Source organism: Rhincodon typus, chromosome 9 (genome assembly GCF_021869965.1).
Source record: "Rhincodon typus isolate 14 chromosome 9, sRhiTyp1.1, whole genome shotgun sequence".
Classification (NCBI taxonomy): Eukaryota; Metazoa; Chordata; class Chondrichthyes; order Orectolobiformes; family Rhincodontidae; genus Rhincodon; species Rhincodon typus.
The window spans coordinates 71,845,571-71,871,902 of NC_063340.1; the positions used below are offsets into that span (position 1 = coordinate 71,845,571).

A 26,332-nucleotide genomic window follows, 5' to 3' on the forward strand; every position below is an offset into this window, starting at 1 on the left:
TTACAAATTTATTTTATTTTGACAATTGTTTCATTTTAAATGTAGGAATTTGGTAATTTAGAGTGCAGGTGTGGTAGCATCTGTGGAAAGAGAAAAGTGAGGTTAACATTTAAAGTTTAATTTAACTCTTCTTTGGAAATGAAGGGGTTGGAAAATGGTGGGTCTTTTGCAGTTCGCAAAGGTGTAGGAGGAGTGAGTGGAATAGATGGTGCAGGTGCCCAGAGCAGAAGACGAAAGGAGGAGTACAATACGTGGGGAATAGATGTTAATAGTGGATGTGCGTAGTAGCTTTTATTTAGAGAGATTTAAGTTTAAAGTTCATTAGGTATTAAAAGCAGTACCTCGAGATTATTGAAATGAAATAATAGACTGACAAATCTGAAATATAAAAGTTGAAGTGTAATGTAAATCTATATAAATCCTTAGTAAGATCACAACAGGAGTATTTTCTTTATCATATTTGTAAATGCATCTACTAGAGAAGGAGCAAAACTTGACTTTCTCTTAGGAAATAAGGCAGGACAAGTGACTGAAGGGTTATTGGGGAATACTTTGGGACTAGTGTTCATAATTCTGTTAGTTTTCAAATTATAATGGGAAAGTCTAAGCCTTCCATAGAAATTCAAGTTCTTAATTGGAATAAGGCAAATTTTAATAGTATGAGACTAGAACGGGCGGCACGGTGGCCCAGTGGTTAGCACTGCTGCCTCACAGCACCAGCAATCTGGGTTCAATTTCAGCCTTGGGCAATTGTCTGTGTGGAGTTTGCACATTCTCCCCATGTCTGCGTGGGTTTCCTCTGGGTGCTCCGGTTTCCTCCCATAGTTCAAAGATGGACAGGTTAGGTGGATTGGCATGCCAAATTGCCCATAATGTCCAGGGATGTTTAAATTGGATGGATTAGTCATGGGAAATGCTGGGTTACAGGGATAGGTTGGAGGGGTGAGTCTAGGTGGGATGCTCTTTAAAGGCTTGGTGTGGACTTGTTGGACCGAATGTTCTGTTTCCACATTCTAGAGATTCTATGATAACTTCTAAAAGTTGATTGGAGTAGACTGTTCATGGGTAAAGGGATGACTGACAAGTGGGAGGCTTTCAAAAGTGTGATAACGAAAGTTCAGAGGCATTATGTTCCTGTTAGAATGAAGGGTAAGACTGGTAAGAGTAGAGAACAATGGATGACCAAAGATACTGAGGTTCTAGTCAAGAATAAGAAAGAATCATATATGAGATATAGATAACTGGGATCAAATATATCTCTTGAAGACTCTAAAGAGTTTTGGGCATTCTTAAGAGGGAAATCAGGAGGGCAAAGAGGGGATATGAGATCATCTTGGCAGATAAGGTTAAGGATAATCCAAAGAGATTCTAAAAGTACATTAAGAGCAAAAAGGGGGAGAGTGGGGGCCTCATGTCTCAAAAACTTGATTGAGTTTTTTGAGGAAGTAACCAAAAAGATTGATGAGGGCAGAGCGGTAGACATTGTTTACACAGATCTTAGTAAAGCCTTTGACAAGGTTTCACTTGGTAGACTTTTTAGGGATTCAGGGTGAGCTTGCCAATTGGATACAAAATTGGCTTGATGGTAAGAGACAGGGTGGTGGTGGAGGGCTGTTTTTCGGACTGGAGGCTTGTGACCAATGGTGTTCCACAGGGATCAGTATTGGGTCCACTTTTGTTTGTCATTTATGTAAATGATCTGGATGAGAATATAGGAGACATGGTTAGTAAGTTTGCGGATGACAACAAAATTGGTGGAATAGTGGACAGTGAAGTAGGTTATCTAAGATTACAAAGAGATCTTAAACAGTTGGAACAAAGGGCTGAGGAGTGGCAGACGGAGTTTAATTTGAATAAGTGTGAGGTGTTGCATTGTGGTAAAACAAACAGGGCAGGGCATTTATAATTAATGGTAGGGCCTGGTTAGGGTGTTTTGGAATAGAGAGGCCTCGGCATTCAGGTACATAATTACTTGAAATTTGCATCACAGGTAGACAGGGTGGTTAAGAAGGCATTTAGCAATTTTGCCTTCATTGCTCAGAGCTTTGAGTATCGGAGTCGGGACTTCATGGTGAGGTTATACAGGATGTTGGTGAGGTCTCATCTGGAGTACTCTGTACAGTTCTTGTCGTCCCTGTTATAGGAAGGATGTTATTAAACTAGAGAGGGTTCAGAAAAGATTTACCAGGAAGTTACAAGCAATGGAGGGTTTGAGTTATAAAAGTAGTGTGGTTAGGTTGGGACTTTTTTTACTGGAGCGTAGGAGGTTGAGAGGTGAGCCTATAGAGGTTTATAACATCATGAGGGGCATAGATAAGACGAATAGCAAGTGTCATTTCCCAAGAGTGGGAGAGTTCAAAACTGGGGAGCATATTTTTCAGGTGAGGGGAGAAAGTTTTAAAAAAGACATGAGAGGCAACCTTTTTACACAGTGTGTTTTTCATGTATGGAATGAACTGCCCAAGGATGGAGGTATAGCTACAACATTTAAAAGACATTTAGATAAGTACATGAATAAGAAAGGTTTGGAAGGATATGGGCCAAATGCAGGCAAATGGGACTAATTTAGTTTGGGAACATGGTCAGTGTGGACTAGTTGGAGTGAAGGTTCTGTTTCATTCTCTATGACTTTATGACTCTATGAGTACTGTGTGCTGTTCTGATCTCCATGCTGTAGAAAAAAATACTAAGACAATTAGAAAGGTATCGCGTAGATAAATTAGGTTCATTGACTTGGGGCCTGAAAATTGGCTCTTTTTAGGGAATGCTTTAACAGGGAAATAGTAAATTACGTAAGAATGAAACATAATAAGACCAGATCGAATCCAGTTAAACTCCTGTGAAGCACTTTGGGCTATTGATTGCAGTAGAGATGTCAATGTTATAAATGTTAGAGATGTTATAAATTGGAGGTTGGAATGGTATAAATGCATGCAAGGATCCTTGTGGTGCAATGGTAGTGTCCCTACATCTAGACCAGGAGACCCATGTTCAAGTCTCACCTGCTCCAGAGCTGAGTAATAATATTTTCGATGTACATGCAAGGGTCCTTGTGGCACAGTGGTAGTGTCCCTGAGCAAGGAGTTCAAGTCCCAAATGCTCCCTGGCTGTGTAATAACATGACTGAAAAGGTGATTTAAAATATCTTACATAAGAAGCCTTGTTCCAGGCAGTCCTTCATGATTCAGGCTGACTTGGTTTGTCCTGAAATAAAAACTGAAAGAACTGCAGATGCTGTAAATCAGGAACAAAAACAAAGTTGCTGGAAAAGCTCAGCAGGTCTGGCAATGCTGTGAAGGATAAAACAGAGTTTTATCCTTTGGGTCCGGTAACCCTTCTTCAGTACTGATGGGAGTAAACGATAGGATAGAGAACTCCATACCCCATCCCCCTCCCCTTTTTTCTGCATATAAACTGACGTTTTCCCAGCCATCATCCGTTCTGAGGAAGGGTCACCGGACCCGAAATGTTAAGTCTGTTTTATCCTCCACAGATGCTGCCAGACCTGCTGAGTTTTTCCAGCAGTTTTGTTTTGGTTTGCCCCTAGTTTAATAGGTTCTGAAATAGATAGTAAGTTGAGTGCATGATCTACCATGTGTAGGGCAGGTGTTGCATGGATGTTTTCCTTTTTAGTCAACTTCTAAATGCTTCCTTGTCACCCAGAAATCTGGGGCATGCTTATCTCTGTTCCAAAGGCAACCAAGTTCTGAGGGCCGGATGTTGGCTCATGACTTGAACTGCCAACAACCTGAAACAGCTCTAAGACCTTAGTAATGGGATTGGGAATTCCAGATTGGAACCTGACTGCCATTTCTCCACCTCCGCAAACTCTGGAAAAACCCAGTGCTCGTCAATGCTTAAGACCAACTTGGTAATTACAGGGAAGGGGGTAAAAGAGCTACGGGAGCGCTGTTTGTATGTAGAATTAGGACGATAGTCCATGTGGAGGCAAAACAGCCTGTTTCCATCTTGCAATATCTGCATTATTCTATACAACATTAGAGTTTGGACACATCTAATTTTCTAATCATATATTCATCATCCAAAACGCATTACTAATATGTAAACAATGCATTCCAGAGGGAGAGTAAAGTCAGAAATGATCTTTTAAGGGTTTATACTGGTCAATCACCAACACCTGACAGTTCTTTTTAAATTTTATGTTGTTGATTACTTCATATTATCGTAGTATTTCTATTCTGTCTGCCAACTGTATCTAATCTTTGCTTTCTATCCAACACTATTTCAGTCTATGTTTCAAACTTTCTCTCACGTGGCTCATTAGTATCTGGAACTCACAATGACCAGCTTTGATCTCTTCCTCATGAGGCTCATTTTCATTTTCAGTGTCAAGCAATGTGTATCACTTTCCACAGGCCTTCCCATCATGGATTTAAGCCGGGCTGCAGAATAAATACGGCTTGATCTCCACCTATTACCATCCCACCTGATCAAATGTTTGACACAACCAATCCCACAACAAGGGACCATAAAAGTTCTGCCCAGAGCTTCTTAATAGGATGAAGCAGCTTTGACTCATAGATTGGTTGCAGCACAGAAAGAGACCATTCACCCCATTGTGCCCCTTGCCAGCTCTCCACAAGAGCAACTGAATTAGTTCCATCCTCCCAACCTTTCCCTGTAGCCACAATTGATTCTGCCTCCCCATTCTCTCAGGCAGTGCAAACTTGCTCCTAACCATTTGCTGTGTTTAAAAAAAAAGTTTTCTTCATGATCCCATGGGATTCACTGGACTCATTCCTAGGATCAGAGTCATATCTTATGAGAAAATATTGAGCAGGTTAGACCTGTATCTGTTGGAGATTAGAAAATTGAGAGGTGATCTTATGACAACATGTTCAATCTTAAGGGGACTGGATAGGTCGGATACTCAATGGCTGTTCCCTCTTGTAAGGGAGACTAGATAGAGGGAACACAACTTAAAAATAAGAGATCTCCCTTTTAAGACAGAAATGGGGAGAAATGGTTCTCTCGATGGCCTGCTTTAATGTGGAATCCTCTTCCCAGAAACTAAATGGGTTGAGACTTTAAATTTCTTCAAGGCTAAGTTAAATGGGTTTGTGGTAGACAATGGAGTTAAGGATTATTGCCTGTGGGGATCAAAGTGGATCTGAGACCACAATCAGTCATGATCTTATTGAATGTTGGAGCAGGCTCAAAGGGCTGATCCTGCCCCTAAATCCTAGTTCCATTGCTTCTCTTGCCAATCACTCTGAATTGGTATCCTTTGCACTTTTGTGAATTAGGACAGGGGTCAGAGATCAGATTAGATCCTCTCAACTACCCCCGCTGGGTTCAGGGATTAGACCTACTGCTCCTGTAGCACCCTCTCCCACCTGACAGAAAGCCCAGCTTGTCAATCAGAGTGGCTACCCTGGCAGGGACCCTGTCAGTGATTTCAGGAGCCCGCTGTGGGTTAAAGCAGCAAAAGTCACTCTTTGATCCTGAACCTAGCCTGCTGCTTAAATGAGCCACCAAAGGACATATCTCAGTAGTCTGGTGATCAAACTGAAATATCATTAAAGGACTATCTGTAAAAAAATTGTTATGCCTTATGCTTCCACAATAGCAAAAAGTAAGGAATAAGGTTGATGATTTACAGCATTAAGTTCACTCTTTCACAAACCATGTACAATTTGGACGAATGTGCATTCTGCATGCTTTGTGATGGAACTTTTAACGGGACTGAATTTTCAAAATGCCAAGTTTTCTTGAAATGTCTCCCTGACCTCCCCAGTGGATGTTGATCAAACAGTGCAGCCTACTTTAGTCAGTTCTGATTTGGTGAATGTGCCAAATTTTTACAAATTTCATCAGCATAAAATTCATTGTGTCATGTAGTGAACAGACTGTGCAAAATGATACAAATAGCACCCATGTCGTGTTTCATTCCCCAGCCTTGCAGAATAATGCGCACTAAGTTGTTTGTTTAATTAGAAATCCTGATTTTATTCTTGCTTTGAAGTATGTTGACCTGCTTTTTTGATAAATTGCCATCTCTGGAACTTCCAATTTTTAAAGTTCCTTGAAACAACATAACTGTTGACACTGTCCTGTGAATCCGAACAGATTCTGGTTAGCTGTTCTGGATCTGAAGAAAAGGCCTATTCGTGAGGTGCCGTCACGTGTTCAAGAAATCTGGCAAGAATTTTTAGCCCCAGGAGCTCCCAGTGCCATTAACGTGGACTCCAAAAGCTATGATAAGACCACACAAAATGTAAAAGACCCAGGAAGATACGCATTTGAAGACGCTCAGGTAAGCAGATTAAACACTAAAGTGATGAAACTTAGATTGACACTAATATGGGAAACATGCAATTGCATAAGTAGTATGTGCCCAGTGAAAATATTGTCATTTGTCACACTGCACACTGGTGGTATATAGTTATTTTTGCATTAATGGAGACCGATAACAACTTCCCTCTGGCTGTGCCATAAAACTGAGTATAAACTACTGACTGAACATAGTTCTGTAATTGTGACTCGTTCCATTGAGTGGTAGATTTGATGCCCACCATCCTGATTTTTCCACACAGGGCCAATCAAATGGTGAATTATGTCAAGTTGCTCCTGAGATTAAGTTTCAGGCAACCCAATCAAGAGGCATGAGAGCACATTGCCAAGCAGTCTATTTTGGCTGGAGATTGACATTTGATACGTGGAGTACTAAAAAACTGTAACACTGCATTAAAAATTGAGAAAACAAAAATAGGATTTCTATACAACCTGTATACCATTGAACCCTACAGACTTAAGTTTACTCTTGCAAATGTACTTTACTAAGTGCAATAATTAATCACAGTGACTAAACATCAATTATAATAAAAAAGGTCATTAATATTTCACCAAATTTTTTCGTCTGATCTTCTGCCCCTCAATTACATCAGCCGCCTCCTTTATTTATAGCTTCCTTTTATTTAAACTGTCACAGTGCTAATGACACATAGCCGCTGCTTTTTACTTTAGCAGAAATGCAATTATCTGCATGGGTGTCGTGGAAAATTAGTTTAGCTTATCCATAAATTTCTAGTACAATCTGCAACAAGAGGATCTTTTGAGTCCATATAGTGAGTGGTATCCCAAGTCAGACATTCAGTGCCAAGAACTCTGAGGTCAGATATAGTACAGCCAGAGGCAAGAGAGAGCTATATAGTTAGACTACACTGTAGCATGAAAACACACTTTAGGTGCACTCCCGTAACATAGCCTGCTCATGTTTACACTTGATAAATTGTTCTTTTAGGAGCACATTTACAAACTGATGAAAAGTGATTCCTACCCTCGTTTCATACGTTCCAGTGCCTACCAGGAGCTACTTCAGGCTAAAAAAAAGGTACTTGTACATTCTTGTCTTTTTCTTTGTACCTTATCCAGCAAACCTTAAATGATATGCTAGAGATATAGGACAAATGGTAGGTATTGGAGCACAACAAATGGCAATGAAAATCACTTTTTCATCTTTTGAACTGAAATTATCACACATGTCTTTGGCTTGTAATTAATTTATATTGATGGGAACTTTTATTTTATTGATTTAAATGACATTGCACTTTGATTGCAATGTGTTTTATTTGCTACAGTTACGTAGTAGCTAGTATCACAGTTTTAAAATTATGCCAATTTTATTTTCATTATCCAATAATACATACATAATTAAATAGCAGATGTCTTTAGCAATGTGGAAGTTTTCTGCCCTAAGCATTTGGCCTTATTCACTGAGAGCCTGTATTGTAGACCAACTTTTCACAAAGTTTCATCAGTGGGTACACCTGCAAATCTCCTACTATATCCCTCCTAGTGTACGAGGCTGCTTAATGGGAGAGTGAGTTTGTAAACCATGCCATGCAAAACTGATTTTTAAAAAATCTAAATCAAATCTCAGAAGTGTGTGCTTAACAAATTTTGACGACACATTTTTCATGGATACAGTCATTGGTCAGATCTACAGGTTTTACATCTTGGGTGTGTTACCATTTTGGTTCAAGAAGCACTGAGTTCTGGCTACTATACATATAGGGAAGTTTTAACATGAGAACAACTTATTTGAGGCAACCAGTCTGTGTCAGTGACTACCCTCCAATGCATGTACATTGTTCTAGTGCATGCTGTTCCCATACTACCTTTCCTTCATCCCCCTATCCAAACCTATCTTGAAATGTTGACATAATTTCAAATGTTATTAGTTGATACAGAATTTAGGATCATGTCTCACAATTCTCTGTGCAAATAGGTTTCTTCTACCCTCTGTTCTAAATGTTGTATGTTTAGTCATGTATCTGTGATTACACCTATTTCTTGGCCCTCAAGTGGAGGAAGCAGTCTGCTTCTATTCTGTCCCATTCTTCCATCATTATAGATTCATTTATCACATCGCATAAACTGTGTTCTATGGCTAAAAGATTAATTTTATTTTACTGTTTCTTCTTTTTCATAATTCTGCATCACAGGTAGCATCTGAGTGAGTCTGCGTTGTGCCCTGTCTAAATCCTCACTATCCTTTCTATAGAGAAGAGTCTAATACTAGACAGTACTGAGACTGAAATATTATAAAAGTTTAATACTAACTTATCATCAGCACTTGCCTTTTATACTCTATACTTCCTGAAATCAAGCCTAGAATTCTGTTAGTTCCTTTTGTTTTTATTGGTGCTTTCATCCTAAGGCTAGTACTATTAATATTCTCTATTGGTTACCACTGTAGAAAGTAAATAGCAGAGAGTGTATCTCAGGGATTTGGAAGTATTCAGGCTGTTATTTTGTCTGTCTTAATGTAAGTGGGCAGAAAATCATGAGTGTGATTTCCCAAGATGAGTTCCTGATAAAACCAATCTACTCTGAGTGCACCCAGTTCACAGAATTGACCATTAGGTGTCGTGCTGTGGTAAAAGTGTTCATAAAAATTTCTTCTGATACTTCTGTAAACATGTTCATTTCGGATATGTCTATGATTTCATTAGAAATAGCAAACGGAGGAACTTTTTGCAAACACATCTGCAACATCACCACACATAACTAACCAGAAGGCTTTTGTAATGTAAAAGTCTACGAATGAAAGCAATAGATCCCAATCTTGCCTGGGCTGGATAGCTGAGTGGCAATGAGGATATAATTGAAAAATAAAAAAATTCAATGTTTGTCAATCCTGTGGGAATTTCAGAACGCTGAAAGGAGGGGTTTGCAATGCTGAGTGAAGGAGGGTGTGTTCTGCGATCCTGCGGTAGGTGCACAATCCTAAGGGTTTAGGGAATACTCCAGAAAACATTCTTTTCTTTTCTCTCTATGTATTATATACAGGTAGTCTCTTTCTCTCTCTGTCTCTGTCTTTCTCTCTCTCTCTCTCCCTTTCCCCTGCTGTTGCTTTCCCACTCAGTAAAACATTTTTATCCTGTGGTTTTTAATCATTTCAGGTTTCTGCTTTGTGGTGTACTCATGTAGCTTGAAAGGCTAGCAAAAGACTTGTGGCTCCTACCATAATCACTGGCACCAATGATATTCTGTCGTACAATGACAGAAGAGATATTTGGTGCAAGCAATGAAGATGCAGATCATTTCATTCTTGAGTTGAGATGCTGCGCTTCTGAATTTCTTCTATCAATTTTTTTCCTCATTTATGGATAATGGATGCAAACATCTGACAACGCTGAGACCTTAATGTTTGGAGCATAAACTGTAGCAATAAACACGACTCTATCTGAACTACACAGAATTTTAACATGATACAGCTTCTTTTCAAGTCCATAAATATGATATAAAATTTTGTGCAGGATGTTTGAATCAGGCCAAACTAGACTAAATTAAGCCAGTTTAGTGGAAGATGTCAAAGTGGATGACAGCAGAGAGAAGTCATTTATATTTTCAGTTTCTAGAAATTTTCAATTTTCTACAATGGGGAAAATAGTTGTCACTTACCAATATCCAAATATAACTGAACACAGACTTGATCATTTAGAAGCGAGGAGAATTCCTGAAACTTCAGTTTTGAACCTTGCTGGTGATCTGTTACATTTGATGTCAATGCCAGGTGTGATTTGGAGTAGAAGAGTATTTCTTATTGTAACTTAGTGGTCATGTTTTGTTAGCTTTTTCGTGCAATTTGATCTGAGACTTAATCTTTATAAGGTTTTAGAGTGGATTTGTAGCTCGGGCTGTGGATGTTGTGGAACAATGAAGCAGCTCGGCGAGCCAACCAACCACAACTTAATCTTTACCCTTGTAAATCCATAAACAATTAGAGGTAGTATTGTTAATAGTAGTGGTTTGCAATGCAGAGTGATGCCAACAGCGTGGGTTCAATTTCCAGTTCAGCTGAGATGACCATGAAGGTCCCACTTTCTCAACCTCACCGCTCACCTCATGCATGGTAACTCTCAGGTTTAACCTTGCCTCTAGTAGTAGATTTGTGCACTATCGTATAGCATGTAGTGTATTCTTACATGTTTACTGCTTCATGGCTCGACTTCATTTCATTATCCTCACCAATACATGCCATGTTATTATTCAATTGTTGCCATTTCTGCCCTGATTCTTGTTTTCTTCCCAGCTGTTGATGCAGCCTATTATTTTCCTATTCATTAAGCATTTTTGTTTCCTTTGTTTGTAGTGTGTTTATGTTCCTGTATGTTCATGAGAATAGAGAATACCTGAGGATCATTTTGAGAAATATACTTACAATGCCTCAAGTTGATATTTGACGCTGAGTGAAAACTCCACAATGCATTCCCAAACAGGGAAGTTTTTGTCATATTTTATATAGAATCACAACTTATCATGGAAATGAGAGTGCTCAATTTCAGTTTCATATTTATCCCTTTAATCATGTTCTGTTTCTTACTTTATGTAGAGAGCATTTTGAAAGTCTGTGCATTCTTTCTCAACTTGAATGTTGCTACTAAGACTTGGGAGTGAAGGCAGGACTGCTGTGTTGGTGAAATGATAGTCTAGATGGTCAGCTCTAATGGACTTAAATAAAAATCATTAACTATCCCCGAGTATTCAGAATCTTTGACACAAGCTGGCTGATTTCTTTTATTCTCTCTCATCCTGAGTTGCTTGAGGCCGCATTGCTTTTACCAATCATACACAATCCTCAGAGTTGTTTCAATGGGCTGAGATTTCATCAAGCAATATATGCAGAGCTTTCTTGATTTGCGTGGTTGTCATTTTGGTAATATCATTTCAGAAACCAAAATTTAACCAATAACCCACCCTCAACTTTGCTTTCTCCTTGTTCACAGAAAAGTATGAACTTATTTTGAAGGATGTTCATAAAGGTAATATAAAAGAATAATGGCTTTTTTACTATCCATGTTTCATGTCAGCTGTAACATTATTGTGCTGTCCTTAATGTTTGAAATTATTGGTGAGACTGTGGCAAATAATTCACATTTACTCACTCCCATACTCAGTACATTTACTATCATCACTTGAACCCTTGGTCATTCCCTTCCCACCAACAATTTTCACATGGCACAGGGGATGATTAGCTGATTCAAAGAGCTTTAAGTAAGTCCAACCATCTCAGAGATGTTTCATATTGTCTTTGAAACTGATACAAGAGGACAAACCTTAATACTATAGGGGTGGCATAAAATATTTGTATTTTTAATGATCATAGGCCATCAGCATATCAAGATTCATTACTCAAAGTGTTGGCACAGCAGCAAGTCCCCAGCAAATTGTTTCAATACTTCTTTCAGACCAAATACTTGCTTGCTTTACATTTAAGTTTTCAACGTCCATCAATTCTTGTGCTGCTATTTGCCGTCTATTTTACACTTCTTTCAGATGGAATGTTAAAAGTTCTTCTCCCTGTGTGTGTTTTATGTTGCCCAGTTGACAGGCAGGGACATAGTGTAACTCAACTGAACTCAATCTCCATCATCATCACTCACCTTTCAGTGAACATGTTCCCTCTGCACATGAAGGATCATAACTTCCAATCATCCAATTCTTACCCAGTTTTTCACTCAGTGAGAAGAAGCAAATAAACAGCGAATGTTAGCCACACTTGAGATTTGAACACATGTCCAAAACTAAAGCAATCAAGTCCTTTTCATTGCATTTTGTAAAATCACTTATTTTTTCTGCCGTCGTTCATTTTTATTTATTTGATCTATCTTACATCTGTTTTCCTCTTTTTATTTATTGTCCATTTTATTAAATTTTATTTTCTATTCTTTCAGCTTAATTGGTTTCCCAGTCTGTCCTGCTGTGCTTCTCTCTCCAGTCCCGTGCCTGATATATTTTGCCGTCTCCCTTTATTCCAATTACCACATCAGTTAACCTGGAAGAGACTTTGCATTCCAGCAGTCATCAGAACCCTGGAGGGAAGCTATTCTGTGTCTTTTAGACTCATCACAAAATGCAGTTTGCTTTGTGACCAGAATCACATAATTCTTCTATCGTACCACAAAGTAACAAACTAACAAGCAATTCAGAATTTTGATGGGATAATTGTACAGTCTTAATCAAGGATAGTAAAGAAAATGTAGGCAATTCTTAGAGAAAGTATGAGGAATCTAAAAGAAAGCCACTGCAGCTGATGCTTGTATTTTCTTCCAACCTACTTACAGAGTCAGTATGCTGCAGATTCTATAGCTTAGGGAATGTAGAATTGTAGATAGTCAGGATTGCAGACTTGTATGCGTCAGTATAACTCTACTTACCAGCCTCCAAACAATGACAATGAGACAGTCAACCATTTATGAACCTTGTAACAATGTTCAAAATGATCCCAAATGGTTTGACACTGGATTTTTCTATATCACAAGCAAAGTAAAGACTGTGGGTGTGCAAAGTCAAACACTGTTTTTCTTCAACAAAATTTTGTTGATATATGGGCAACAATTCACAGTCTGTCTGCACCAATGTAATGTGATTTCAGCCTCAAACTCAGCCAAAGCCAATAGGATTCCAAGTGTTGGCAAAAATATCATTGTCTCACCCAGCAACAGTGCAATAGGTTACATTTTACAGAAGTCTTCTCATGCAGGCTGAACAAGCAATCTAGCAGTGGAGGTTTCTGGAACTTTAGTGAGAAAATTGATGATATAATTGAAATGGGACAATCAATTAGTCACAAATAAGCTCACTGGATTGGATTTGCTGTCCACTAAAGTCAACTGGTGAGTAATTGAAATGCCATGTAAGCCCCATTCGTTTTTAGTCTCTTGCTGTTTAAATTCAATTCATGAAGTACTTCCTGTGATAACATCCTTTACAAGTCAAAATATCACACTATTATTGATTTATAGCTAAATAAGGATGCATTATAAATGTGCACTCACAGAGAGTCCAGGTTAAAGGATGAGGCTTACAATGTTGTAACCGGATTTCCCATCATGTTGTTGGAATGGTAGCAGATTACTGGGTGCCTACAGTCATGGAATCAAGCCTTATCTAGGCCCTTGTAAAGGGCTAAATGCTTATAGTTTTATTTAGAAACAAAATACATCATTCTGCCTGCTTTTGCCTTAATCACTTACATCACAATTCCTCTGATGCTTTATGTCAGTTTCAGAATTTTCAGTTTGCAGTCTTTAGCCACCTCCTCTTTGCCAATAACGTGCAGTTGCTTTACGCATCCATCCCCCACCAGGATGGTCTCAGGGCTCTCTACTTCTTCCTGGAAAAAAGGCCTGAACTGTCCCCATCCACCACCACCCTCCTCCGCCTGGCTGAGCTCGTCCTCACCCTGAACAACTTCTCTTTTAACTCATCTCACTTTCTTGAGAAGAGGGGAATGGCCATGGATACGTGGATGGGTCCCAGTTATGCCTGTCTCTTCATGGGGTATGTGGAACATTCTTTGTTCCAGCCCTGTTCCAGCCCTATTCCACCCCCACCCACAACTCTTTCTTCAGTATATCGATGATATCTTCGGGGTGCTGCTTCCCTCTCTCATCCAGAATTGGAAACGTTTATCAATTTCACTTCCAATTTCCACTCCGCTGTCACCCTCATCTGGTCCATCTCTGACTCCTCCCTTCCCTTCCTTGACATCTCTGCTTCTATTTCTGGGGATATGCTGACCACCAATATCCATCACAAACCAACTGACTCCCTCAGTTACCTTGACTATACATCCTCACACCCTGCTTCGTGTGAAGACCCGATTCCATTCTCCCAGTTCCTTCATCTCCATTGCATCTATTTTGATGATGCCAACTTTGACAATGGGCCCTCTGAAATGTCTACCTTCTTCCTCAACTGATGATTCCCTAGCCCCAGGAATTCCCCAGTAGTTGGCAGGGCCCTCAACTGGATCTGATGCATCTCCCTCACTTCAACCCTCACCCCTCCCTTCCCTCCCACAACAGTAATAGGGTCCACGTTGTCCTCACCTACCATGCCACCAGCATCCGCATTCAAAATACCATTAGCTGCCATTTCCATCACCTCCAGCAGGATGCCACCACCAGACACATATTCCTCTCCCCTCTCTTGTCAGCCTTCCACAAGGACTGTTCTCTCCAGGACACCCTGGTCCACTCCTCCTTCACTCTCAAAGCCCCCACACAGCTCCATGGCACCTTCCCCTGCATCCACAGAATGTGTAACACCTGCCCATTTACTTCCTCTTTCCTCAGTATCCAAGGCCCTAAACACACCTTCCAGATGAAGTAATGCTTTACTTGCATTTCACTCAATCTAGTCTACTGCATTCGCTGCTCAAAATTTGGCCTCCTCTACATTGGGGAAACGAAGCATAGACTGGGTGGCTGCTTCACAGAGCATCTACATTCTATTTGCAAAAAGACCCCGAGCTTCCAGTTACCTGCTACTTCAACACACCACCCTGTTCCCTGGCCAACATCTCAGTCTCAGGCTTGCTGCAGCAAAGGTCCGTGTAAGCTGGAAGAACAGCACCTCATTTTCCACTTGACAACTCTACAGCTTTCTGGGCTCAATATTGAGTTCAATAATTTGAAGGCATAAGGCGCCTTCTCCCATGTCCTTACCCCAACCTCATACACCAGGCCTTGTTATCACATGCATGCTATTACACATAACCTATTGTTAGCCACTTACAGCCCCCATTAGCAGCTATTTATTCTCCTAGGCTGACTGTTTTCAACTCCTTTGTCTGTCCAACTACTCTTCTTTCTCTTTGGTCTCTACCTCCACCCATCATTTACTCCTTACCCCCTTCCTCCTCACCCTATCTTGTGCGTAAAAACCGAACTTTTCCTAGCTTCCATCAGTTCTGAAGAAGGGTCACTGGACCCAAAACGTTAACTCTGATTTCTCAACATAGATGCTGCCAGACCTGCTGAGCTTTTCCAGCAATTTATGTTTTTGTGTCTGATATCCAGCGCCCGCAGTTCTTTTGGTTTTTCACAGGATGTGTTGTTTAATACAGTCTATAGACCACTGGGACGTATAGCTCAAATACATGGTAACACACCCAGTCCTGGAACTCATGCTCTTGGTATTAAGTTTCTCTAAACCATGTGAGTTTTTACTTCAAGATAAAGGCAGCAATTGAATAAACCAGACATGCATTACAAGCATATATGATAGCCCAATTGTGGATGGAATCCTCATATAGCAAAAATTAACAAGTTGTAGTGTCAATAGTTATGTTAATTTTATCCTTTTAAAATTCCCTAATTTCCTTTCCCACCTTAAAATGCATTATTTTCTTATTCAAAACCTTTGTTTTTCGCTGTGCATTGGCATTATTGCTACTGTCATAGAAATCAGAGAAATGAAGATCATAGAAATATAGCTTTCAATCATCTTGAAAATTACAGTTTGTGGATTTACACAAAATCATTGACAGAAATATGTTACATTTAATACAGATGCAGTTCCTTTTCTGTTTGTACTGTATAGATCAAACTTTGAAATTAGTTTTCATTCTAAGTGTACAGCTTTAATTATCAAAATGATATCCACTCTGTTTTCGCACATTTCTGGTAGTGTAGAATGGCATCTTCTGGAATGAATTTGCGTGGATGCTAGAAGCATGCACCATAAGTAAACAAATTGTGATGCCAATCAGCATTGGGGCTGATTTTAAGCTTCCACTTTAGGCCTTGCTGCTCTAATATATACACAGCTGAACTTGAAGTGAAATGCATCCTTCCCCACCACTGCCAGTGGCAATGAATGTACAGGCAGTGTGCAACCAGTTTCTACACATCATCCTCATGAAGCTTCTTCTATCCTGCAAGCACTCTGCTGTCCACTGCATCAAACCAGAGAATGCCTCCTTAATGCTCAGGGCTGCCTGTTCCACACCTAGCTCATGAAACCCTGCTGCAGCCCAACCACATGTGGTCAACTTATGTGAGCCATGCTGCCATGGGAAACATCATTGAACAGGCAGCTGAGTTGCTGAAGCGAAGGTTCCACTTGTCTCCACTGATCCAAAGGTGCCCTCCGATATTTACCAGTGGAGTTATCCCAATTTGTGGTGGTTTCCTACATCATCCATGACCAGGCCATCATGAGGGCACAACCTTTGCCTTTATGGATTTGGTGACCACCTCAGAGGCACAGGTAATGATTGAGATGCAGGAAGAAGGGAGAAATCAGTTAGCACATCCACATCCTGGAGTGCTGTCTATAGTACATACAATTCCATTGCAGTTCAAATGAATTCAATCTCAGGTTTTGATGATCAAAGGTCCCACAGTGTAACATCCCATAAGTTATTGTTATCACACCATGTGTGTAGCCATTTTCCAGAAATAGAAGCCACCTTTCAATCATCTTCCTTTTATAAATTATCTGGTGTGTTTCAACATTACAAATCTGGTTGCACTTCAAAAAGTATAGAAGCTCGAACACACGCACCAACAGTTTCGAGAACAGCTTCTCTGCTGTTATCAGATTGTTGATCTTGCTAATGTTGAACTTGCTTTTTTGCACCTCCTGTGCAATGGTAACTTTGTATGCCTCACACTGTTCTGTGTGTCCTTGTTTGCTATAATCTGCCTGTACTGCTTGTAAAATACAACTTTTCACTGTACTTAGGTACATGTGGCACAATAAATCAAATCAAATCACATCAAAAAAAGTACCTATTTCCTGGTAAAGTGCTTTGAGACATCTGGTGGATGTGAAATGTGCCATGTAAATGCAGATCTTTCTTTTCATTTGGTTTACATTTCCCCAACTTTGATATTAGAATTAAGTACTTTCATAATATCCAGGTATAGTTTTGGAAGTACATATAAACTTGGCATTTCCTAATCAATGCTTCATGATATGTATACATTGTATTAAATACTTCAATTGCATTTACAAAATGGCATATACAACTACAACTTTCAGTTTCTGAGTTGCTTCATTCTTAGTCATCAGTCTTTCTTCTCTCCTTCAGGAGAAGTTAACACAGCACAGAATATTAATCATTGCAAACCTGTCATTTGCAACAAAACTACTTTGAAAATCATACATTGGGAAGTTATTATCTAGAGAACCAAAGTAAATAGTTTCATGTAATAAAAGTTGCACCGTAGCTTTTTGCATATCTGCATGACAGGTTTCCTAATTCCCAACTCTGTTGCACACAGACATGCTCCACAGGAAATGCTTATGGAAATAATAGGGCCACAAATGTCCTTATTGTGACATACTGCTTTGGAAAATTTGATGTTGCATTTACACCTCACTGAGCACAAGAAGCATTTGATCCTGTTGCATAAATGACTTTCATATCTGAAATGAATTCAGCCCATATACAGTGCAACTGTTGGCCCAAATTTTGTGTTAGTAGTAACCAGAAAACTGTCAGCATTTACCATTGCTAATTTATGAAACTAACAGCAATTTACAGCAAATGTACATTTCATCATGAAAATTGATTGATAGCAGAGATTCCCTGCTGCCCAACAGGGTGCACTGTTTAAGACCTGAGTGTTGGAAATCACTTTAAAATTGCAGAATTGACACAAGCTTCCACTTCCTTTGTTCTTTCTCACAGTTAAAACCCTTAAAGATTGCACCATATTTAGTGGAATATAACTATGTTCTTAATGCTAAACTAAGTTACAATTCTCCACTTTCCATTCACTTCCATCTGTAGAGCTATAAAATAGCTTTTCTTTTAAAATTGTTTGCATTTCAGCTGCCACCTTAGTGAGATTAGCTCAACCTTCAGTTTTATATTTATATTTTATATTCAATTATAAAGTACTATAACAATAATGATGAACCCTGTTAGTTCATTCTTAGTTTGGTATCAAAGGGAATTCTTAAGTTTAGTTGGTTGTTTAGACTGCTGGTTGGCATCACTGTTGCTGGATTCCTTAATCACTGTCTTTGAATCCTTTTATAGATGGCAATAGCATTACATTAACAGAAATAAGGGTGTAGTCAATGCCACAAAGCTAGTTAGATCTTTACAGGCAGCTTTCTTTAGGGTCAACAAAGTGTGTGGTTACTTCACCACTGAGCGGCAAAATCTGGGCTATTGTACTGCGATGGTAATTAATTTTATTTAGGAGGCTTTTGATAAATAGGTATTTTTATTACTAAACTTCTTTTGTCCCTGGCTGTATTTCAAAAAGCATTATCAGTAAAACTATAGAGTCTACAAATAACAAATGATATCAATCATACTAAACAGTAGTTCCTACTGCAATGTTTGAGATACCATGATGAATTGCATACTCCTATGTCTGAGAAACAAAGGCAACAAACTCTCACAAGTTGTTGGTGATTTTCAGGAATGAGTACTGCTGAATAATAGGGAGAGTGACAGGACATTTTAGCAATCAATCATCATGCCGGAAAAGTACAGGAACACAAGGAATCATAGACCAAGAACTAGTGTTAGTATTAATGTTATTCTCACTCATTTGTGTATGTGGTGCCTTGCAGTGTGGTAGGAGATATTTAAGTTATGCATAGATTCTGTCTTATTGGTTCAGAGTCCCATTGCATTTCTAATTTCCTGTTACGTAGCATGGAGATGTCCTAGACAGAAAGCACACCAGGAATATGCCACAGTGCATTTTCTAACAGTGTAAATATTTGCTTACTATGTAGAAATATTACTTTCTTGAGTTTTATCATTAAAATTACGAACCTTTCAAGAAGATTTGGAAGCATTCATTATTAAGATTGAGTGGAGTGTTAGTGAAAAACAATAATAGGAGAGTGGACTATCCTTTGTGCAACTGTAAATGTTAGCATTTATTATTCTGTTGTCGTATTGTGTCTTTCATGTATGTCATGGGTAGTAGCTATGGTAATGTAATCAGTAGTAAATTGGTCTATATGTGTTTTTGAAATTATTTTTCTGGAAACGAATGAATGTCAAAGACTGTGCCCTAATTCCATAATTGTCTTTTGCCTTTCTTGTCTCCCTTGTGCAGGGGAAGTCACTTACTTCGAAAAGGCTGACGAGTCTGGTGCAGTCTTACTGATATATTCTCTTCAGCTGATGAGCGGGCCAGTTCAATCGTTCAAAGCTATAAATCACTATTTACCCTGAACCCAGAGGACATTGTACCATTCTTTGCATGAATGAGGATCTGAGTGAGTGAGTGAGTGAGTGAGTGTGTGTGTGTGTGTATGTGTGTGTGTAAAAAGACATTGCAAACATGAATGGAGAAGATGGGGAAGGAGGATTGTTCCATATATGTTTATGCTTACTTCATCAATCAGACTGATGAATCTTCCACTAATAAGTTAATATTCATCACAAAAATTGAAACTGTAGCTCAGATCATCAAGTGGTTATGACTGAAATATTAGAAAGATTTAATGTGTAGATATAATGAAATGACCCACAATCCATTATTAAGTTGGGCCACAGGAGCCCACAAACACAGAAAGGTTCCATACAAGGGGTTATTAGTGTATCCTTGTCAGACCTATTCTGTGCTTCCACTTTAGTGTTCTTAATGTTTTATTTTTATACAATGTTGAAGTCAGTATTTATTCCAAATTTATTAAAACCTTTCTGTTTCTCTTTATTTTCTAAGTTGATTTATTTTGACTTTTTTTTATACTATAGGTTATTCACCACATGTCACGGTCTGATATTTCACAGAAACGAACCATTGTTTTAACTAAATTAATGAAGTTTCACTTCTTAAAATTGAAAGCCAATACATGATATTTCAATCAAATGGCTAGTCAGTTTTGCTCTAATGATATATAAAAATAGCTTGGCGTCCTAGATATTTTGTAAATGACAGTTTTATTTCTCTATATCTAAGTGAGGCAAAATAAAATTGATGTAATGAGTTTAATGCAGCTCAGATTTTTATTTGTTTTTCTTGTATAGGAAAATTTAAGTGTGTTGCAGATGATATTGATAAGAAATTATACTTTTTAAAATAGAGTTGTGACAATCATTGGGAATGGTTCTTGAACGAATGTTAGCTTTTTGAAAGAATTGTACTTTCACATTTACTTCCAAATTCCACATTCTAATGGGAAGAATTGTCCATGATCAGCTCAAGACAATCTAGGATGGAAACCTAGACTGTTCCTACTGTTCAAGGAAAATGGCATCAGTGACCTCCAGAACTTCTTTTATAGGCAATGGTTACATTGTTTCTTAAAATAAACAAGTTTTTAAGCTTGAAAGGCAATTTTTCCCACTACTAATTGATCCTCCATTGCTATCCCATCTTAGATATCATCTGGCTTCCAAACAGAGAGAGCAAAAAGTGAAGAATATCCCACCATTTTTATGCAGCCGACAACAAAAGTAACTCTCTAACACAAATGTCTGAACTTTCAATGAACACCTCCAGCTCTACAATAAATTGAAGATGCTTCCATAAGTTACTAATAAAGGATTAGAAATCCCGACATTGACATAAAACAAGAGATGCTAAATGTACCTGATTTTTTCAGAGAAAGTAGGTTTTTTACCCCCAGGTGAAAAAGATTTTGAGCCATTTAAGTAACACAAGTGAACTTTTTAATACGAACCAGCAACTGGCATAAAGAGATAAGTGAGCCTGATACATTTCAGTTGGTGGGAAGCGAGAGGATAATAAGTGGAGAGAAGAGCTCCTGAAATAAATCTTTGTTTAAGATACAAATCATACAAAGACAATAATGACCCTCCAAACTCCAATGTTAGACCTTGAGCATAGGAAGTTCATAACCAGTCAAAGCAAGAGCAGGATCACAGTGGGAGGTGTGGAGGGAGATAGACTCATGCATAAGGAAAAGAATACTAAGTGGAACTAAAGTGAGCAGGAAAGGTAATATGCCAACATAGTCCACCATACAAGTTAGGGGTTACCTTATCTTCATAGCCTCTGTGAGTCTTAATCTGATTTTACATGGATCAGGAAATTAGCTGCCTCAAATTGGGGTTTCCAAACACTTTATAAAAAGTTGGGGAGGGGATGTGGAGAGGTCATTCCACAGGATGGCCCTTGCAGCCATGGGGTTACCCCAGGGTAAAAGGATGTCAGGCAAGGAAAACCCACAAGAAGGTCTCTCCTTAGTGGTCTTCCCACTTGGCAGGCAGTCTAACATCAATGGTAAAATACTAGTGGTGTCAGGAAAAGGCCCTTAAGTGTTCCTTAAATGACATCTTCTAAGCTGCACAGCCAGTACAGGACAATTTCAGCCTGTCATCATACAGCAACTCCCTCATCCCTGGAACCAGTCTCACAAAGCTGCATTGTAACACCTCCACTGTAACTATTTCCTTCATTGGGCATGAAGAAAGAAAACTGCACATAATACTCCTGGAGTGGTAACAACATAGCCAAACACAACTGCAGAAAGGTTTCTTTGTTCTTGTACTGCAATTCCCTTGGAGTGAAGGCTAATTTGCCAGTTGCCTTCCTAAATGCTTGCTGTAGTCCTTGTCTGTATCCACTCCAAATCTCTCTGAACATCAACATATGAAAGTTTCATCCCATTTGAAAAGAATATTCTGCATTCCTATTCTTCCTACCTCACATGTAGTTACATTATTGTCCAATTGCCACCTTGCTACCACTCACTCAACTTGTGGATATATCTTGGCTTGCTCTTTGTGTCCTAATCTCAGTCTATATTCCCACCTACATTTGTATTACCAACAAACTTTAATACATTGCTCTTCATCTCCTTGTCTAAACTTTAATATAAACTGTATATAGCTGAGGTCCCAGCACAAATCCTTGCAGCACTACACTAGCCTATATATCATTGTACATTAACCAATTTGCGATCCATTGTCAATAAATTACCTCCAACTGCATTAATCCTTAACTTGCATTTTAATCATGCAATATGATATTGAATGCATTGTGGCAATTTCAGACATACTACACCCATTATCCTTAGAAGTAACAATCAAAAAACTCAAACTAATTTGATAAACAAGGTCCCTTTTATGCTACTGTGTTGACTCTGTCTGATCATCCAATAATTTTCTAAGTGCTTTGCTAAAACTGACTTAATAATGGATTCCAGCATTTTCCCAACAACTAATGGCAGGCTGACAGAACTGTTTTTATGTTTCCATCCTTTCTTCAATAACAGTGTTACTTTTGCCTTTTAAGTATTACAATCATTCTAGAATCTGAAGAATTTTGGAAAATCATAATCAGTGTTTGCTTTATCTAATCAGCTCCTGTTTTTACTAGCCTTGGATATAGGCTCTGGGTCCTGGGAATTTCTCAACTTTTAGTTCCTTAGGCTTCTTTAATAGTGTTTTCTCTGCTGATATTTATTACTGTTGGTTCCTCATTTTTATTATCCCCTTGATTCCCTTCTGTTTCTGGTTTCAAATTTACATCTACTGTGAAGGCAAGCATAAAATATTTGTTCAACCCTCTTATGTTAACTATTTTTTTCCCAGTGGATCTTTTAAATGAGATTCCTGATTAACTCTGCTCCATTGTACAATACCACTAAATTATTTTTTTTCCTCTGGTTGTTTCTCTCATTTATTGTTTCTGGAAACTTTCTTTAAAGCATTCTAGAAATCCATACTTTTTGGAACTTTGCCAATTGATTTTTTTTTTCACTGGTCAGCATCCCACTTCCAAAGTTACCCACATCGTAGCACAGAAATTCCACAGAAATTCACAACTACTGCACCAGCCTATTTTCATATTCCAATGCACGCAATGATGCTCTAGATTCCCTTAAAATTGCAATGTAATGCTAGTGTTTTTATTGTTATATCAATAAACAGTACCTTATACCTTTGCCTATAGCTTTAAATAGAACTGAAAAATTATAGCAGCACTAAATTCACAGTGTATTTTTTTTATCATTTGTTTTTCATTTATATTTTTGTTCTCTATTTTTCATTTTTTTTTTCTTGATTTGCTAAACATTTTTTTCAACGCCATTATCTTATTGTCTTTTTGCAGCAACTGTTCCATATCATTAAAATAGTTTGATTGGCTAACATCAGTTTAAAAAACATGCGTTTTGTTTCAGCCAGATAAGAAATGAATTACTGAATGAATCAGAATTAAAGGTCAAAATTAGTAAGATACAAGTTTGCAACCAACCTGTTCATTTCAAGAAAGTCAAATGCATTGGACAAGATTACTCATCCAATTGAAAAAGCAGGACGGGACAAAGCCATTGATTTTGCTAGCAGTGCTGGTCTGATATTAGAGGGTTATTTTATTTTTTCATGACACATGAGGTGGTACTGGGAAGGCCAATTGCTCATCTCTAACCTTGCAAAGGTGGTGGTAAGTTGCCTTCTTGAATTGTTGCATTCCGTCTGATATAAATGTAATGACAATGCTATTAGGAACGGACTTGAGTCAGTGACAGTGAATGAAGGCGACAAAGTTCCGAGTAAAGATGGAATGTGATTTGGAGAGGAATTTGCAGGAGCTGTATTCATCCAGGGAAGTAGACAGTATGCCACCACACTGATTTCTGGCTTCCAGGTGGTGGACATACTTTAGGGGGACAAGAGATGGCTTACTTCTGAGCCTCTGACTTGCTGTTGTTGCCACTATTGATTTAGTTGCTTCTGGTGAATGTTGATGAAAAGAAATTCACAGATAATAATGCATTTGATTGTCAGAGCAAATGATTAGATTCTGTCTTGTGATGGTGATGGTCACGGCTGGCACTTGTGTGATACAGATTTTACTTTCCAGTTAATCAATTCAAGTTGTCTAGGCCTTGATGGAATAGGCATAAACTGCTTCAGTACCCAAGGATGCTGAAAGTTGTGCATTCAACAGCAAACATCCCTCTATCAGCTGCTTCATCAATGGGCCTAGGGCACTATCCTGCAGAGATATCCTGAGGCTGACATTATTGACCTCCAGGACCACCAACCACTGGAGAGTTTTCTGCCAGTCAACATTGACTCTAGTTTTACTAGGGCTCCTTAGTGCCAGTTTAGGTCAAATGTTGCCTTGACGGCAAGGGCAATTGCTCTGGTAACACTTCTTGTGTTCAGACATTTGGTCCAAAGTGGTAGTGAGGCCAAGAGTCAAGTGACCCTGTATAAAAGAAACAGAGCATCAGTAAGCAGGTTACTGCTGTGCAAGTACTGCTTGATAGTACGGTCTCCGACACCTTCCCCATCACTTTGCTCATGATCAAGAGCAGTCTGATGGCATGATAATTGGCCAGACTGGATTTGTTCTCTTTTGAAGACTGGAAAAAAACTGGGAAACTTTCCACACTGTAAGGTTAATTGCAGTGTTGCAGCTCTACCAGAAAATCTTGGTCAAGGCCACAGCGAGTTATGGAGCATGTATCTTTCATACTACAGCTCAGATTTTGTCAAGCCCAATAGCCTTTTCTGTGCCCAGTGCCTTCAGCCAATGTTTGATTTTACATAAACTAAATTAAATTTTCTGAATACTGGATTCTGTGCTACTGTGGACCTCAGGAGGAATCTGAGATAGATCAACCACTTTGATACTTCTGGCTGGAGATGACTGCAAATGCTTAAGACTTTTGTTTTGCACTGATTTGCTGCGATATGCTATCATTAAAGTTAAGGATATTTGTGACTATTTCCTCCCCCTATCATTGTTTAACTGTTTAACACCATTCAATGCATGCAGCAGGGTTGCAAAGCTTTGAACTTTTCCATAGAGCATTCAGTCACCCAGCTCTGACCATCTAACATGCATGTGGTCCTGTTATAGCTTCACCAGGTTGACACATTATTTAGCTATTCCTGATGCTAAAGCCATGCCTTCCTGCACTCTTCACTGAACCTGTGTTGAATCCCAAGCTTCACAACAATGAGGAAGTGGAGGATACGCCCAACCATCAAGCTATAAATTATGGTTGAATACAATTGACCTACTATTGAGGTCCATGGTGCCACATGAATAGAAAATTTTGAAGATAGGAGCGCAAGAATTAGAAGCGAGAGTGGGCAATTCAGCCCTTCGAGTCCACTCCGCCATTTAGCACTATTATGGCTAATCTCATCCTGGTCTCAGTTCCACTCTCCTGTCTGATCCTCAAAGCCCTTTATCCCACTTTTCATCAGTAAGACGTTTATTTCTTTTTTGAATATGTCGATTGATTCTGCCTCCCTGCATTCTGAGACAGTAAGTACCACAGATTCACAACCCAGTGAGAACAATAGTTTCTCCTCATCTCAGTTTTGAATCTGCCTCCTCTCACTCTATATCTATGACCTCTTGTTTGAGACTGTCCCACGAGGGGGAAAATCTGTTCAATGTCCACCTTATCAATCCCCTTTAGCATTTTATATACCTCAATAAGATCCACCTTCATACTCCTGAACTCCAGCGAATTTAGGCGCAAGCTATTCAACCACTCCTCTTACGACAACCCTTTCAGCCCTGGAATCAATCTGTGAACCTCCTCTGAATTGCCTCTAGTGCCACTACATCATTCCTCAAGTAAGGAGACCAAAACTGGATACAGTGAACAGGTGTGGTCTGTATCTGTTCATATTTATTCCCTTTAGCACAGAGGTTAATATTAAATGTAGAGTGGTGCAAGAAAAGTGTTACAATTGGAATGATTGAAGAAGTAATGGCACTGTATACTAGCCCTAGGTCTCTTTTTATGTGTGGAAATTAAGCTTACATTTACTAGACTAAATGAAAAATCTAATTTCTCCAAAGGAGGCAGCCCACTTGCTCTGTGGTAGGGCATAGCAGGGCTCTCCTGTAATGCATCACAGGACATTACAAACCTACAGGTCTTTGTTTATCATCCTTCATTTTAGTGTGCAAAAAACCATGGTCACAATGCACTCCCTGCAAGTGCAAACTCATAAAATCAACCTTTAATGTATGCTCCTTCTATGCCCTATCTGACTGCTGTATAAAATTAAGTGAACACTCTTAACCCAGCTCCTACAGTATGTGGGCAGATAGCTAATCTATCTTCAAATGACTAATCTCACACACCG

The 26,332-nt window shown here is 38.9% G+C and overlaps 1 protein-coding gene across 1 annotated transcript in view; it reads left to right on the top strand.

Moving 5' to 3' along the window:
• LOC109935278 (regulator of G-protein signaling 7-like) overlaps positions 1–19,593 on the top strand; it is a 374,831-nt gene extending 355,238 nt beyond the window's left edge. The window contains exons 13-15 of the mRNA XM_048601347.1: positions 6,091–6,277; positions 7,265–7,354; positions 19,353–19,593. Of these exons, the coding sequence (XP_048457304.1) occupies positions 6,091–6,277; positions 7,265–7,354; positions 19,353–19,403 (328 nt within the window). The 3' untranslated portion in view covers positions 19,404–19,593. The remainder of the gene's footprint in view (positions 1–6,090; positions 6,278–7,264; positions 7,355–19,352) is intronic.
• Positions 19,594–26,332: the final 6,739 nt, after the last annotated feature.